Raw genomic sequence first — 16,136 nt, forward strand, 5'->3', positions numbered from 1 at the left:
GTTTAAGTCTTTCATCAGGGTTTTAAAATATTTAAAGTGTCTCTAGTAGTTGGTTAGCAATTAAAGATGTTTTTGACTTTCAATATCAACAATTGCAATTGCAAAAGTCAAATGTGTTTATTGAGTAGTAAGTACCATAGTAGCTACCACATCTGTAGACATCAGGCATCTGGAGCACACCTGACATTTCAATTATTGCGTGAAACCACAAAATGTATTTGTTATGTTATACAGCCATATATGGACCATCAGCTAAATAAAATGGTTTTTCTTGCCACCTTGTGTGAAATTCATTATGAATTTTTTAATGTGGTGAGCCATTAAATCATGTATAAATTACATACTTCGGCCTTTTGTTTGGTTGAAATTAAAATCTAATATCCTGTCAATGCATATAATGTGGTTCCTTATAGCTCAGAAGGGCTGGGTGTATAAAGGACTGGAAATGGTGGGAGTGAGTGCTGTTTGGTTTGAATTTTAACTCATTTTCTTTTGATGAATCTGATTAAAATTATTTCTGACTGACAAAAATTAAAACGATCAAGGGGGGCTTTCCCTTTCACCTCCTCTCCCCTCTTTCTACACTTCTATGTCAGAAAAATCCTTTTTTTTCAATTGCATGTTCTATCACTATAAATGAAAAACTAAAAGAACAATAGTTAGGATTACAAATTTTTTTTAAGAGGAGAGTTCTTAAATCTTGTTCAATCGTATAATATCCTCTTCATCCCCTATTCCGTACATGATCATCCATTATTGATTTCGCCCTAAACAACTAATGTTACTAGAAGGAAATCTATTTTTTCACTTAACATTTCATCGTAATGTTTGTAAAGCACATTGAGAATCTATAATGTGCTATATAAGAACATATTTATTATCATTATTAAGGATGAAGGCACAGTACAGTATATATTACCTTTGTAGAAGCCAAAGGTTGATCTTTATACCAATACCAGGTCCAGCCATCATAACTGTACTTCACGGCATATGTTTTTACCCAATAGGAACCCAAAATAAATGTTGAATAACCTTGTGTAGCCAGCCCAGACACATGCCGTACTTTGTCCAGTATTATCTGGAAATAGTCTGTCCATGGTTTTTCAGTTTGGCTACACCAAGCTCCATTTCCATTCAACCGTCCCCTTGTTGGTCCATATCCAAGATCTTTGGAAGAAGCACTTAATTGCCAGTCCTGAATTTTTCCATTCTGCATTCCGAGGGCAACATTACAACCTCAAATAAAAATTATTATATTTATGCAATTAAACAGAATTTCATAAAATGTATTGGAACAGTTTGTTCCTAGAAATTTTAATAAAATATGAACATGTTGTGAAAATACTAGGATATTGAGCATATATATGATGATGAAAATTTGGTTGTTTAGGTTGACTGATTTAAATTGCTTAAACAAGAAATCTATTGGACAATCCAATAAAACAAAGTGACAAAACGTATTGTTAAGATGGTTAGCACATTAAAATCACAAAGGCACCCCATTTGCCACCCACATCTACTTAGCTATTGATTAAAGTGCTACTACGATGGAAATCACTCAAACTTGGATTCAGCTGAAACTTCTTAAAAATACTCTTTAAAGGTCCAATAATCACTGCATGAAGTGTTTTCTCGATATTCAGTACGAAAGTATGATATTTTTACGATTATTTTTTGGAGTCTGTGACGTCATACACTCAACATCAAACATTGCTACATATATTTCTTTGTATATAAATCCTTAATTTATTTTATTCCTATGAAGCCCAAAGGGTGGCTAATGTGCTTATTTCACATTACTTGTGACCATAATTTATATTTTGGGGTGTTTGGGTATTTCTTTCTCCCTTTACTACTGATATTTTGATCATTAACTACAAAGAAATGTATGGAGCGATGTTCGATGTTGAGTGTATGACGTCACAGACTCCAAAAAATAATCGTAAAAATATCATACTTTCGTCCTGAATATCGAGAAAACACTTCATACAGTGATTATTGAACCTTTAAAAGAGTATTCTTAGAAAGTTTCAGCTGAATCCAAGTTTGAGCGATTTTCGTCGTAGTAGCACTTTAAACATTTGCAATCTTATATTATGGCTACAAAATGTTAGTCTCTACTTCACTCCCCCCAACCCCTTCCAGGGCTGCATAGCAGACATGACGCAAAAAGAACAGGAAACCTCTCTACAAGCAGGGTAACATAGCAATGTCGACATGGATTTTAACAATAACACATTAATCTTAATTAATTTTGTTTGAAATGTGAAACCTTAAAAAAATCTGGGCTTGACCTCCACATCTACCTGCTCACCGTACCATATCGCATAACTACAAAAATACCATTTTTATTAACATACTTACATAAGTTATTATAACAGATTCCAATTAAGTTTAACGCCTAATATTAGCCCAAAAATACTTCTACATCTTTAAGAATGTTGATAATATAGCTCACAACAAAAAAATTATCAACATCTATAAGATTTTTTAAAATAATATTAGAAAACTCATTAATAATTCATGAAGAAAACACAATAGAAATCATGACCATGAAGGTGATTTTATATCGGATAAAGATTCGTCTTCATTTGCGTAAACTTTAACTTGGATTTTCTCTATCAAACTTGGTTCATTTCGTAAAAAAATCGGTACACAATGAGAACAAACATCATAAGTTTTCTAAGCCGTTCAATAATCTCGCAGATCGTGTTTTATCGGGTCTAAAACCACTCGGCTGCGCCTCGTGTTTTATGCCCGATAAAACACTCCTGCTCGTTTATTAAACATTACTTAAAAATGGTTATTAAAATTATCAATCACGCCCGAAGCCTTTATTTAGCGTACTACAAATGTAAAAGAAAAATTCATCCAATATTTTTTCATAAATCAAAAACGATTCGTGATCAACACACATAAATATTTATACTGCATTAGGGATTAAGAAGGGGTATTTTATTTCATAACAAAGGGAAAGATACACTTATTTAGATATTGAAAGAGCAAATTAGCTCATAAAACGTCGACTTTTTAAGTGCTCATTCACACATTACTGTCCAAGCCTAGGACTCCGAACTGCTAAAATTCTTTAACGTTTTAGTTAAAATGCCACCGAAAACGCTTAGATATAACTTCTTCTCTTACGATCGATGGTATTAAAAGCGACAAGATTTCGAAATAAAATCTACGAATAAAAAAGCTTATCTGTAGAGACATCTCACCAACTGAGCTTGGTTAAGTTTTGACACCAAAAAAATTTTCAGGTTAATGAAATGATCGTGTTAAACTCAAAAAACTATATTCACAAGGGCGTCATGTTACACTGAAATAATATTTAAGTCATCTTGGAGTTGATTTTTTGATGTTTTCGATATTTCATTAAAGACTTACCGGGTCGTGAAGCAGTTGATTCCTTCAAACAGCAAAACAGCAAACTCAACAAGATAAATTTGAACAACATGGAAGAAGATAATTTGAACTGTTTTCTTTGGATTTTCAACGCCATTTTGCCCCACCACATGGTTCTAGCATGTTCTCAGTTGGATAAAATTCAGGTTTTTGGAGTTCAACCGAGTAAACAAGCTGGGTTTTTGTTCAAGATGTTATTTGGAGTCTTGCCGAGTTGACTGTGGCTTTGTGCTTGGATTTTTGTCATGAATGACGAATCTCTTGACTTCCGGTTTAGGAATGCGTGACACAAAACGTCACATAACCGGAAACCGGTCAACTTACCCTTTGGCAGTCTGCCCATAGTCAAAAGTTTTTGTCAAAGGAAATTCTAAAGCTTGGCCAATATTAAAGGTCAGAACTAGAGCCAGAAGCGGAAGATAATGCCATAAAAATTACGTCACCTTATCAACCCCTGACATAGTATGACTACTCCTTGCTTCCTTATTAGTCACCTATGGCACATCATTAAAATCAGTTTGTAACAGTGATGTGTGTTAGTCTTGCATATGGTAAAAATTTTAAGGTTTTTCACCGTTAACTATTTAAAGATTATACCCGCATCCTGAATGGTCTACGAATCAATAGCCCACGATTTCAAAAGCGAGTAGCTCAGCCAATCAGAGCGCAGGATTATTGATAGACAACCATTCGTAGGTCTATTTCATATAATACGCCTCATTTCGTGTGTATTGGACATGTATGAGTATACCACACTAATACTATGTCATATTATACGCCAGCTGGACTACAAGTATACCACAGTAATGATTGTATTTTACCAAAAACAATGCATAATATTTGTTCCAAGCCGACGTTTCCTGTCGGGTGTTTCGCTTTTGGAACCCGCGGGAATCCCTTGATGTAGATGCGCAGAAAGTGTGCGCGTTGACAAATAGTAGACAACAGCGGTTTGTAGTTGAAAATTACCGCTACGTGTCTTTTTTTTTCTAACACTTCTCTCGTATTCTGCCAAACCCCAGCGTGCTTTATGACTGCACACAGCACACATTTATAAATAGTACAAAACCATATTCTCTTGACAAAACTGATGATTTCTATGATTCTATGATTCGTGATTTCTATTGCGTTTTCCTCATGAATTTTTAGTAAGGCCCCGTCCACACTATGCCGGATAAATTTGAATCCGCAACTTTCACACCGAAACCGAAAAAAAAGTTTTCCGTCCACACATGAAAACGGAGAAAATGTTTCGTGTCCACAATAGTCAAAGAGGCGGCAAAAACGCTTCATTGCACATTTGAGCATGTGCATCGAAGCTGAAATCGAGCCTGCGGTGATTTTTTAGCCTTCCCGCCATGTTCCCATAACAATTTCGGATACGAAATGTTCTCCGTCCACACTAATACGGCTAGCCGGCGTTTTCAAATTGTTCCACTCTGGAGATCGTATTCGAAAAAAATCGTTTTCGGTGAAGAATTGTTCCGGATTCGCCCGGACTAGTGTGGACGGTAGGTCTAACCGAATAAATAAAAATTCGGATTCAAATTTATCCGGCATAGAGTGGACGGGGCCTTTAAGTTTGTTAAGAATATTTATTCACGGTCCCTCAATCACGTCTCATAGCTCACAGTCACTCCCATATTTAACAAAGATATAGCTAACGCATTTTCCTGACTAGGCTCTTACGTACCAACTAAACATGGCAGAATCTGCGATAAGCCAAGAAGAAAATGTCATTTTCTCGATGTTTCATGGTTTATGGTTGAACAGATGTTTGAGTCTTGTCGTGGGCTTCAAGATTCCTGATCTACTCTGCAACACGGACGAGCCGTCTGTTAGCATCCAAGACATAGCTGCAAAAACCGGGTGTTCATCCTCTGAGCGAATTTACCCGTTCATGCGCTTACTTGCTCAATGGGGAATAGGCAAAGAACTTGAAAACAAACACTTTGCCAAAAATAAAGCGATGGAGCTCCTAAGAATGGATCAAGGACCAAGTCTTGGACATATGATAAACTATTACTGTTGTGACGAGTACTTAATGACCTTGAAATTCTTGCCAGAAGCCGTAAGGACCAATCAGTCAGCTTTCTCACCTTGGATAATTATTCGCATGTCTCTATCATTGCAAGCTCACCGTTCGTCTCGCTTCGATGCAAAGACCCGGCTACCTTTCAAGATGGCGCAGGGAGCCGTGAAGGGGTCTATTGGCGAGTGAACACGTTTTCCTGACTGAGGAGGTTCAAAGTGCATCTGTCAATGTCATAAGCTGTGGCTATCTATTAACGGCTCGTGTATTGGACGTTTTTTTGTTCTTCTTCATGATGTGTATCGTCATTATCAAACTTCTTTTTTTTGCCCGTATGAAACCAAAAACGATGTGCTGAAATTAATCAAAACAAATTATTCAAGACCAATTATTCCTCTCGCCCTCATGGCCTATGAGCCCGGGGGGGGGGGGGGGGGGGGGGGGTACTCCCCTGTATTTGCTATACGGGTATGTGCCGCCCTATAGGGTATAGTTTTTCGTCTTTTGGGTCTGAGGTAGGGTATCATTTTTTGACATTTTGTCTGGGATAGGGTATCATTTTAGTCTGGGATAAGGTTAACGATTTGTTCGTTTTTGTCTGGCGAATAGGCTACGCTTTCTGCCGACCAAAAACAATAAAAATGTTAGTAAATATTGATTGCAATCGATTGTAAAACCGTATTTTCCGTCTTTTAGTCTGGGATAGGGTGTAAAATTCTTAGTTTTAGTCTGGGGTAGGGTATGTAAAATCAAAATTTTAGGTCTGGGATAGGGTCAGGGTTTTGAGGTCCTGGCGGCACACCCCTACCCAAGTTGGGGTGGTAGTAACCCCCCCCCCCCCCCCCCCGGGCCTATGAGCCAATAGCCCAGTCGGGCTCAAGGACTAAATAGATCTCTTTACAGGGTTCGTGCTAGGTTCCCAAGAAATTATTCAAGGAGTTTTCAAGGAGTATTCAAGGACCAAAATGACATTTTTCAAGGAGGAACTCTTAAGAGGGTTTTATTTTGGTATTAAAAAAATACGATGAAAATGCCAATGCTAATCGAGATGTGCGAATTTGTCACGTGATATCCACGCCACATTGGGCTACTAATATAAGTTCTGGAAACCAAAAAATTATAAAAAAAGACGCTTCTCCCGAGACGTAGTGAAAATCTCTAATTTTAACCAATGACAACGACTCATGGTTTACATATCTTGGAAGTTTTACTGATATTTTTTCATGGACAATTTTTTTCATGGAGTATTCAACGACATTTCTACTTTTTTTCAATTTTCAAGGAGTTTCAAGTGCCCTTGAAAATACATTTTAAATTCCAGCACTTTTAAGGAGTTCAAGGACCTGCACGAACCCTGTCTTTACCTCGGACGTAATGTTTTCCCATTCATACCGTAGGATTCCTTGAGGATACAATTTCTTTGTTTGAGTTGTATCAATATTCATGTATCTATTCTCATACACAACCATTAAACAAAGAAATGGTAATCTAGGGAATGACACGTGGAATGAAGTGGGAAAACACTACCCCAAGGTAAAGATGTATTACGAAAGAGGATATTTTAATTTAAAAATAATGGCGAACTTACAAGGACAATCGAGTTTTTCTAACGCAGTTTTTTCTTTACAGCAGTGTCGGCAGTATTGATATTCGCACTTTTTACTCTGGAAAAAAAAGATGAAATTCTTAATGAAATCTCCTGTTCATCAAATAGTCTTCTTTGTCAGTCCCTTGCCTAACTATTTCTAAAGGTTTAGTCTTTCTGTAAAAATGCTTGACGCAAATCGCCGGAAAAAGACTTCCGGGTCTACTGAAAACGAAAATCAATTGTATGAAGATTTTTCTTCGTTTTTTTTTTTCTCTCTCTCTCTCTCTCTTTCTTCATGACAGGGTTTGTTCTCCTAATTGTTTTAGATGGAAGTTAAATCATAGAGAACAGTTTTCGTTTCATTTTAGCGGTCGGCAGTGAATCAGAATACTGAATAAAAAAGCTCCATAGATCGCTTGCAGTACGTCAGAATGCCGCTCAATTTGGAGGAAATAACAATAGGTTTCCAATTCTCAGGAGATTGGAATTTATTTTGTTTTGTCCTACAAATTGAGCTGCTTTAATGTTACATGCAAGGGGTCTATTGTTTAAGTTGCACGCACATCTTGCTTTTAAATGAGACTAAACCAGTGCAAATGAGTCTGTAGTCATGGATTACAGCGGTAATTAGCCTGCAAACCTTTTGGTCATCGCAGAAAACATAGAACATTACCTTTTAAAGGTAATCAGAACAATACAACCCATTTTGTAAGTGTTGGACGGAAATCAAATCATTAGAAAAAAACGGAACTTATGTATTTTAATCTAAAGATTGTGCCCTCCATATTACATGGGAATTTTCTTATATGATTCCCCTAGGTCCTCTGATCGCTCGCGTTACAGAAATACTTCGAAAGCACTTAAGCAAGGTATTTTCTTTGTTTTATCTAAAGTGGGTTCCCTGATTATACTCTTACCATAGGGTTGGTCTTGCATAGAGAACAAAATACCCATTCAACTGGAACTGCATAGAAAAAAGTTAATGAAGGGAAAAAATCAGTTGTATGACTGAGGATACGGCCTGTTTTTGTTTTGTTTATTGTTGTTGTTGTTGTTTTCTTTTCCATTTTTTTGTTTGCTTTTATTTGTTCTTTGGTTTGTTTGTTTTTGTTTTTGTTTTTGTTTGTTTGTTGTTGTTGTTGTTTTTTGTTTTGTTATTGTTTTGTTTGTCTGTTTTGTTTGTTTGTTGCTTTTTGTTTTTTGTTGCTGTTGTTTGTTGTTGTTTTTTGTTGTTGTTGTTGTTTTGTTATTTGTTTGTTTGCTTGTCGTTGTTGTTGATAAACTAGGGAGAAAAATTGGAGATCCAATTATCACCTATTTCAAGAAATGTTTTCTGGGAGCACTGAAAATATTAAGCCTGGTTCAAACCAGCAGTGCAAAACAATGTTCACACATGAAAGGCAAATGCCAGTAACTGAATTAAGCTACTCATATGCAGTAGTGCAAATGCAAACGCCAGCAGAAGAAAATACAATGTTTGCTCTTGTGAACCAGACTATACTCCTGAGACCTAAAAAAAGAAAGTATGTACCTTTACTACTCTTGTACAGCAGCAATTTCTTTCTTTTCAGAGCTTTTTTAAGTTTTTTTTCAGCCAAAACTTTGTTTTCGCTTTCCCCTTTACATGAGTCTTTCTCTTTTGCTTGGTTTGCTGTAGATGAGTTATCTTTGGGGCTGAAGCGAAAAAACAATACAAGAAACATATTTTTAAAAAACATGTCTTTTCAAAAGATTCCTATTATATTTTAAGCTCAGGGAGCCCTAGTTTGGTTTTTAATACAAAATCAATTGATGTACATATAAAAAAATTTTCCCTATGCTAGAATAGAAAGAATGTGTCATATACAATTAAGGTAATATACTGACATGAAAACCGAGCTTTGGGGACCATGTGTTTCCATGGTGTAAAGACAGGGTCATAATATGTATAAAAGGGTTCAAACGCTAGGGCAAGGTTTTGCCTTGGAATTCAAGACCGAGGGCCGCAGGCCGTGTGTTTGAACTGGTTTAAAATATCAACTAAGCCCTAAATTCCATTGTTTCAATGCAAAACACGAAATACTAAATTATATCGAATTCAGCGAGAATTCAGCGAGATTACTGTAGCTTTGTTCTTTTGGAAATAGAGTGCTTACAATATATCCGTGTAATAAAAAACCTATCGCAGGTTAATAATTCAGCCCTGTTCTCCCCTGTTGATATCAATTCCACCCCCGGCTTTAAGAATCTGGGTTTTCCGAAGAATTTAAGAACCTACATCAAACAATGGATTTAGGGTGTGGTTGATTTTTAAATAATGCCACACTTCTGCAACTTTACCTTGGTCTTTCATAAGGCTGGCACACCCAGTGTGGTAATCCTGTGTATGATACTGGTTTATCAGTGTTTTCCTCAGCATCTTTCTATAACAATGAAAACAAAATATGTTATTGTTTGACTTGGATAGAGAGGTGAATGTAACAACTAGGAGGGTAATTACCTCTATATATGTATTGTTTTGTATGGTATTGGAACTGCAATCTCATTCAACATTACCTTGAGCCTTTCGGTAAGTTCTTGATTAACTTTTTTCACCTCTTCAAGTGATTTGCAATCTCCAAGCACTTCTCGCAAGTCAGTATGTTTACAAAGGCTTTAAAATATGAGACAATTAGTGCAGATGTAAATAGAAAGAACAGAATACCGGGGCTTGAAATAGAAATTTTTTTTCAGCCTGCCAAAGTAAAGGAGCATGGTAAAAGGAGGTCATTCCAGTAAATTTTGCATGTCATTATATTATTCATTTGGCAGTGCATCGTTATTTTTGCCTGCCAAACCTGAAATTTGGCCTGTCATTTGGCCATTTCAAGCCCTGAATACAGTAGATACTAGCTATACCATGCCATTATTAAAGTGGCATAGAATACCCTAGAATTAAGTAATTTTGCTGGCCGTTTAACAGTTCAAAAGCTGTTGGAAGTTTGAATGCCACCAAAAATATATACAAATTATAGCTTTCTCACATTCTTATTCGCTATATTTTCCATGATACTATCTATACTGACCTATGGAAATGGAGCTTGAAGAGATGACCTCTTACAGCTGACAGTTGACAGGGGTACTTATCAACAAGGTCTAAATATTCTTCTGCCATCTCCCACACCATTGGTTGCCTGTCACCAAGTAGAGCAGGATTGTGGAGGTTACCCTCTGAAGATGAAAGAATAACCGAGATTAAAAGTTACTGAATACTGAACCAGGAAAAAGAGACGAACAAAATCTGGAAAAAGGACAAGAAATAAAGGCAGGCAGGCAGGCGGGCGGGCGGGCGAGCGGGCAGGCGGGCAGGCAGGCTGTATGTTTAAGGTAGGTGAAGGTTGAGAATAAAGAAACTTACCAGCTGTCATAATACCATCCACTCCAGTATACTCCATACATGCTATGATATCTTTGAAGTACTGAATATTACCATTGGCAAAAACGGGGATGGAAACACTTTGTCTGTGTACATGCAAAATGATTGAAAAAATAAACATTGTCTACAGTGTTACAGGGCGCAGTGTAAAGCAACAAATAACTAAATAAATAAGACAGATACCCTTTCTCATTAAGAATTACTACCCACTAAAAAACATCTCATTGTTTGTGTAAAGAGCTCTGTTCAGCACACTTGCAAGAACCATAGAGGAAAACTAAAGACTCTTGTGTCAAGAGAGAGAAAAACTTTTGTGTCAAGGCCGGAGAGAACAATACATGAAACAATGACCCCCTTGAAGTTATTCTTACCTATCATGTATAATGACTAATTGTAATAAAATGTTTCTTAATGTTTAACATTTATGTAAAATTAACCCCTTACCCACCCACTTAAAATCCTGGATCCATGCCACCCCTAGTCAAAATTAAGTGGCAACCATCTAGAGCAGCACCAATAAGGACGTTTGCATGATGGCGTCATTTGACTCTCACTATCATAATACTTGGCAATTTTCTTTTTTTATTTAAATTCCTATTCCCTAATGAGAATAGTAAGATAATTAATTTTAATTAACTGAACGAAAAAAAGGGTGCAAGGGAGTCTGATAGTAGAGGTCAATGACACCATCATGCAAAACATCCTATTAATAGAAGAATGTAACTGTAAGTAACACTTACTTGACTGCTTTAATGTAATCCCAGTTTGCAAGCCCTGTTTTGGGTCCCTTTTGGTCCCTTGTCCGACCATGTACTGTCAAAAGCTGAACATCACAATATCCAATGTTAACGTAATAAACCTCTTTACCTTGGGTGTAATGTTTACCCTTTTAAGACCATGTGGCATTCTCTTGAGAATAAGATTCTTTGTTTGCATCACCTATATTCATGTGTCTTCTTATGTGCAACTGTTAAACAAAAAATCTTATTCTCAAGAGAATGACACCTGGTCTGAAATGGAAATAATAATAATAGAAAGATGAATGAAATAAAATTTCCTGATTTCTTCTTGCATATTGTAATAACTTATCCATAAGAGCGCATGCCGTAAAACCATGAAATAAAATCAAACTAAATACTAACTAATAGTATCTATTTAGTGACTAATAGTTGCTAGCACTCAACCAGGACATTTATTAAACAAGACACAAATGGTCTCTTGTGTATTTGTCTTTGTATGATGGGTGTTCTGGATGAGTGATAGCAAGTAATACTCACTAAATAGTGCTATTTATCAGTATCAACTTTGTTTTTACTGCATGCGCTCTATGTAAACTCATGAATTATACAAGGCCCAGTTGTAGGAAGAGTGGATAGCGCTATCCAATGGATAAATCGTTATCCTGTGGATAAGTTGATGCTGTTACCCAATGAATTTATCAACTGGATAAGATTTATCCATTAGATGATAGCGCTATCCACCCTTCATGTACCATACCCAGGTGGAGAGAAAACCAAGAAAAAGTAATTTCTAACTCGTCCATACCTGGCATCCAGCTTTCTCCAGCATCCGAGCATATTCTATTGTCTTTTTAAGGTCATCAAAGACTCTTATTTTACAAGTTATTGGAATCGATAGCTTTTCATGTGCAAGGCTAACTGAAATACAGAGATACCGATAACATTAATGAAACATTAAAGGTGTAATATGCCATCTAGAACTTGGCTGATCAGTACCAGTTCCCAGTACAGCTCAAAGAGCAGTTATACAAGCAACATACAATTTTTTTACTCTATCTGCAAGTTTTTGTGAATTTTTTGGCATTAGACTGTTGGTTTATTGTATTATGAAGAAAATAATATGAATATTTTGTTACCAGGATAGCACAGTTGGTAAGAGCATCAATTTTTTATGGTGGTTCAAGCCTTGCCCAGACCAACACTGAGGGTCTTTTAATAACTTAGGACAATGTGCTGCCTTTGTAATTACACCTATAAATGGTTAGACCTTCAGACCTTCAAGTCTTCTCAGACAAGGACTTACACTGTAAAAGCATAGGGTAACCTCCTTTTTTATTTTATCTCTGGAATAGTTAATTACTTAATAATTAATAAGGATCCAAATTACCATAAGGAAACAACAGTGGTTATTATTACTTGAACTAATGTTCACAAATTTATTTCAACAGAAAATTCTAACCTATTTTCGAAATCAAGTCCCATTCATCTTGCAAAAAAGCACCATAATGACCTGAATAACAAAACTCATGATTAGTTGAGAAAAATATGGTACTTCATGGACTAAACTCGTAAATTAGATTTCCCCATGGGTTAATACATCACTCTCTTTAAAGTGTATATCAAGGGGGAAAAAATATTTTTATTTTCAAAATAATTTGAATGTGAACAGTGTAGTAGTATGGTTGCATTATTTTTGTATGTGGTCTTCTCTATTGAGAGATATAAACATACTGCAACAATACTACAACTACACTGTTCACATTATATACTCTTCAAGACCCTGATACACCTTGAAACCTTCAGCTGAAACTTAAGTGGAAGGTGTCGTGAGACCAGTTTCACAGGGGTGTTACATGGTGCAATTTAGGCTTTCTGAATCTTACCTTGTGAGAAAGTTTCACCAAAAGTAGAATGTTACTGTTTTCTACCTGTACAACCAAAGCTTGTGTGACAAACAAGTTTCAGGATGAATTTGCACCATTAAACACCCTATCGAAACTTGTTTTGCAACACCATTGCACACACGTTTCAGCTAAGAGTTTTGATATGTAACATATACAAGAAGGAGAGACATTAAGGAGTGGTACCTTTCTTAGCAATTATTTGAGGACATCCAAGATTAAGATCAACAGCATCACAGTGAGACTCTAAAAACTGAGCTGCCTTCACAAATGTCTCTGGGTCATTGGTGCAGAACTTGAAAAACAAACAATAAATAAATAGATAAATAAATAAAAATAAATTAAAAAAATAGATAATTTAATTCCAAGGGCTTTCGCCCGGAATAACCTCGTTCCTAAGCACTATAACAGACTTATCTATATTTCTATATCTTCAGATAAATGGATGGATGGATGGATTGCTGAATAATGAGACTTTAAAAGCATTGGCATTTCCACAGTGTGTGTGTCTCTAATGTAATGGACTTCTACACTGCTTTTCTGCTCAAACTGTTTTCTTAAAACTACTGAACATTGCCATAAACTCAATTATAGACCTCTTGGCCTGTGGACATATTGTTTTTCCATTTCACATCTAATAATCCATGTGCATTCATTAATAATTGATTCTTTATTTAATAGTTGCACATGAAAAGACATGTGACTGTCAGATTGTGGATAAGTGGCACGTGGTGTGAAATGGAAAAATATTAAACTCAAGAATGACTATTGGTTACTACAGTGTAGTTGGCACTGTGTTAATGTGTTGAATACAAACAAGCGAATAAGAATCAATTAATAGTATTGTCACTAGTTAGCAATGTTATGTGTTGAATACGAGTGAATAAAAAGGAAATGCAAACATCATGTAAAAAAGGGAGTAATAAATATATATACAATTCTTTTACAAGGTGTTAAAATAAGGTTCCCCTTATTTACTTGATACACTACTGTACACGATACTTTTATACCTGAGCGATTAATGGTCGATCTTCAGGACAAGTCGTAAAGAATTCCTTTCTATATATAGGATCTCTTGCAAACAAACTAGAGTGAAGCATAGGAGTATAACACAGTTGAGCACCATGTCTTCTGCTCAGCATTCTCCATGGTAACTCAGACTGGTCCACCATTGGGGCCACGACTAGTTTGGCCTCTTTTAAATCATTCCTCCAAAAATCGTACCCTTTTCTCTTGATTTTGGACATTCTAGATTAATCGTAATAAAAGATGTAATAAAATGTAATATTTAAGGTTTAAGGTATAAAAATAAGCGCAGAAATGTTGTAAAATTGGCCTCAAAACTCTCTCTATCAGTGTATTCTGTCGGCCATTGCTGTAACATTAATGGGGATAACCGCTTCACGCTATATACGAAAAATGACGTCATTCCAAAAGGAAGAAAATATGTTAGCCAATCAGAATCAGAATGGAGAATATTTGCAAAACTGAGGTGTCACTTCCTTTTGAAATCACGGATTTCCAAGCTACCTAATGAAAATAAATAACTTTGCTAATAATATACATGAAAAAATTAGTCAATACCCAATGTGCACGAGCACGAGTCTTTAGCATAAAGCATGGTGGGAAAACGAGTACTCCACAAAACTGAACAAGGAATCCATCAGGAAAAATCACTTTGTTATTTTCTTCTGTTGAAATATTCATATTTCCATAGAAAATGTTGAAAGAAAAATTGACGTCATGAAGGGATTTTTAAAGGAGCTGAAAAAGCGTGATTACAGAATTCTCGCTTTTGATTGGATAATAAACAATAGAAAGAAATTTAGCCAATAAGATGGCAGATTACTGTGACGGAAAAAAATTGAGGAAAATTTAAAGCAACGAGGCGGGAAATGGCAGCCATTTTAATACAGTAAGCAAAGATTTTACGTATTTTATTATCAAATAACTAAAAAAAACCATTAAGAAAAAGAAAACACAAGTAAAAGGACTTCGTTATGGCCGAATATATGGAAGAAATGGTGAGAATAAAAGAAACTACGACATGAGTTGAGGAAAATAAGGGCCAGCTGATCTAAACGAAATACTCGAGCTTTTCTATGCCGAAGTAAATTAGAAACAGAAACGAAAAAAGACTAGACGAGAAAGACTATTAAACACGATGTGGTAAGTGCTTATTACACAATATTTTGGTCTACGATATCCAAGGTCTGAGCCGTAAAGTTTCTTAATAAACGAATTAGCTATCAAATCTATCAAATGCACTAAATATTTTATTCATACTACATCTTTATGCTTTATTCCTTTTAGACTACTATGTTTCTATTCATTTAACATAATTTTGCCTTTTTACAATACGATACAATAACATATTGCCATATATAGCTTTTGACGGAAAAAAACAAAACCCTTCATGATTTTCAAAAAAAAAAACTTCAGTCCATTCCATTAATTCCATTACGCGTTCAATCAAGAATAAGCACCAAACAAACTCAATTCAGTCTTTTTGTGGTTACACGCCTATTTTTTTTAGATACTGATATATTTTTAGCTTTAATTATCGATTCAACTTCAGGCATAAATGTTTATTATCGAGAATGTTTCGGTTAACTTCGTCGTAAACTTGTTTCTCGTCGCTTCGTCCAAGATCAGTTTGGCGGTTAGAAACCCACCATCATTAGGCTCAGTTTAGGGTGCGATTGCTTCGCTATAAAACCAACTGGAAGGGTAAAGAATAACAGGATTGGGTTAAGATTGAATGGTGTGTTTTAAGAAAACAGTATATAACGTGCGTAGAGTGCTTTTCACAGCCCCCTCACAGCCCAATTTACATACATTTACTGTATTTTACGTATACCTCTATCCGTCCGGGATGTAGTCTTCATCCGTATGTATCTAAGCCTTCACTTTGAAACCCATATAGTTTCCATATTCTCAATTCCAACCACTTGTTTGGAAAAAAATGATTATAAGTAGACTCTGAATTGATGCTTATCTTAAAAATTACATCGACAGAAGAGAATTTTAAGGACGAATTTGACCCTGTTTAAGAGTATCCTTGACCGTATTT

At 35.8% G+C, this 16,136-nt stretch overlaps 2 protein-coding genes across 6 annotated transcripts in view; both read right to left on the reverse strand.

Annotated features, from left to right (window-relative positions):
• LOC116291192 (uncharacterized) overlaps positions 1-5,674 on the reverse strand; it is a 15,783-nt gene extending 10,109 nt beyond the window's left edge. For 4 of the 5 annotated variants that reach the window (XR_016120090.1, XR_016120091.1, XM_089031912.1 and 1 more), the window contains exons 1-2: positions 3,391-4,055; positions 920-1,236 (exon numbers count right to left, since the gene is read on the reverse strand). Coding sequence is in view for 3 of the 5 variants with exons in the window: in XM_089031912.1 (XP_088888038.1) it covers positions 920-1,236; positions 3,391-3,520 (447 nt within the window). In the remaining 2 variants the exon portion in view is untranslated. Of the gene's footprint in view, positions 1-919; positions 1,237-3,390; positions 4,056-5,101 lie in introns of those variants that run through there. The other variant, XM_089031913.1, reaches the window with a different exon arrangement.
• Positions 4,205-14,433, reverse strand: LOC116291193 (tRNA-dihydrouridine(16/17) synthase [NAD(P)(+)]-like). The gene is made up of 13 exons (XM_089031919.1): positions 14,074-14,433; positions 13,250-13,358; positions 12,622-12,672; positions 11,968-12,080; positions 11,163-11,245; positions 10,405-10,508; positions 10,073-10,217; positions 9,564-9,660; positions 9,348-9,430; positions 8,560-8,702; positions 7,946-7,992; positions 7,029-7,104; positions 4,205-5,794 (listed from the first exon to the last, which is right to left on the reverse strand). Exons 1-13 carry the CDS (start codon positions 14,308-14,310, stop codon positions 5,694-5,696), a joined length of 1,389 nt encoding a protein of 462 aa, XP_088888045.1. The 5' UTR covers positions 14,311-14,433; the 3' UTR covers positions 4,205-5,693.
• Positions 14,434-16,136: the final 1,703 nt, after the last annotated feature.

This window comes from Actinia tenebrosa, unplaced genomic scaffold (assembly GCF_029948245.1).
Source record: "Actinia tenebrosa isolate PJP-AT-01 unplaced genomic scaffold, QUT_ActTen_1.0 PGA_scaffold17__23_contigs__length_9995812, whole genome shotgun sequence".
In the NCBI taxonomy this organism is placed as follows: Eukaryota; Metazoa; Cnidaria; class Anthozoa; order Actiniaria; family Actiniidae; genus Actinia; species Actinia tenebrosa.

What these genes read in the sequence shown, in the direction of transcription:
- LOC116291193 (XM_089031919.1), bottom strand. Translation starts at nt 14,310, where the DNA reads ATGTCCAAAATCAAGAGAAAAGGGTACGATTTTTGGAGGAATGATTTA. An exon ending in ATCGACCATTAATCGCTCAG is followed by an intron (nt 13,359 to 14,073) that starts GTATAAAAGTAT and finishes TTGTTTTTCAAG; the next exon opens with TTCTGCACCAATGACCCAGA. An exon ending in GATTACATTAAAGCAGTCAA is followed by an intron (nt 10,509 to 11,162) that starts GTAAGTGTTACT and finishes GCATGTACACAG; the next exon opens with ACAAAGTGTTTCCATCCCCG.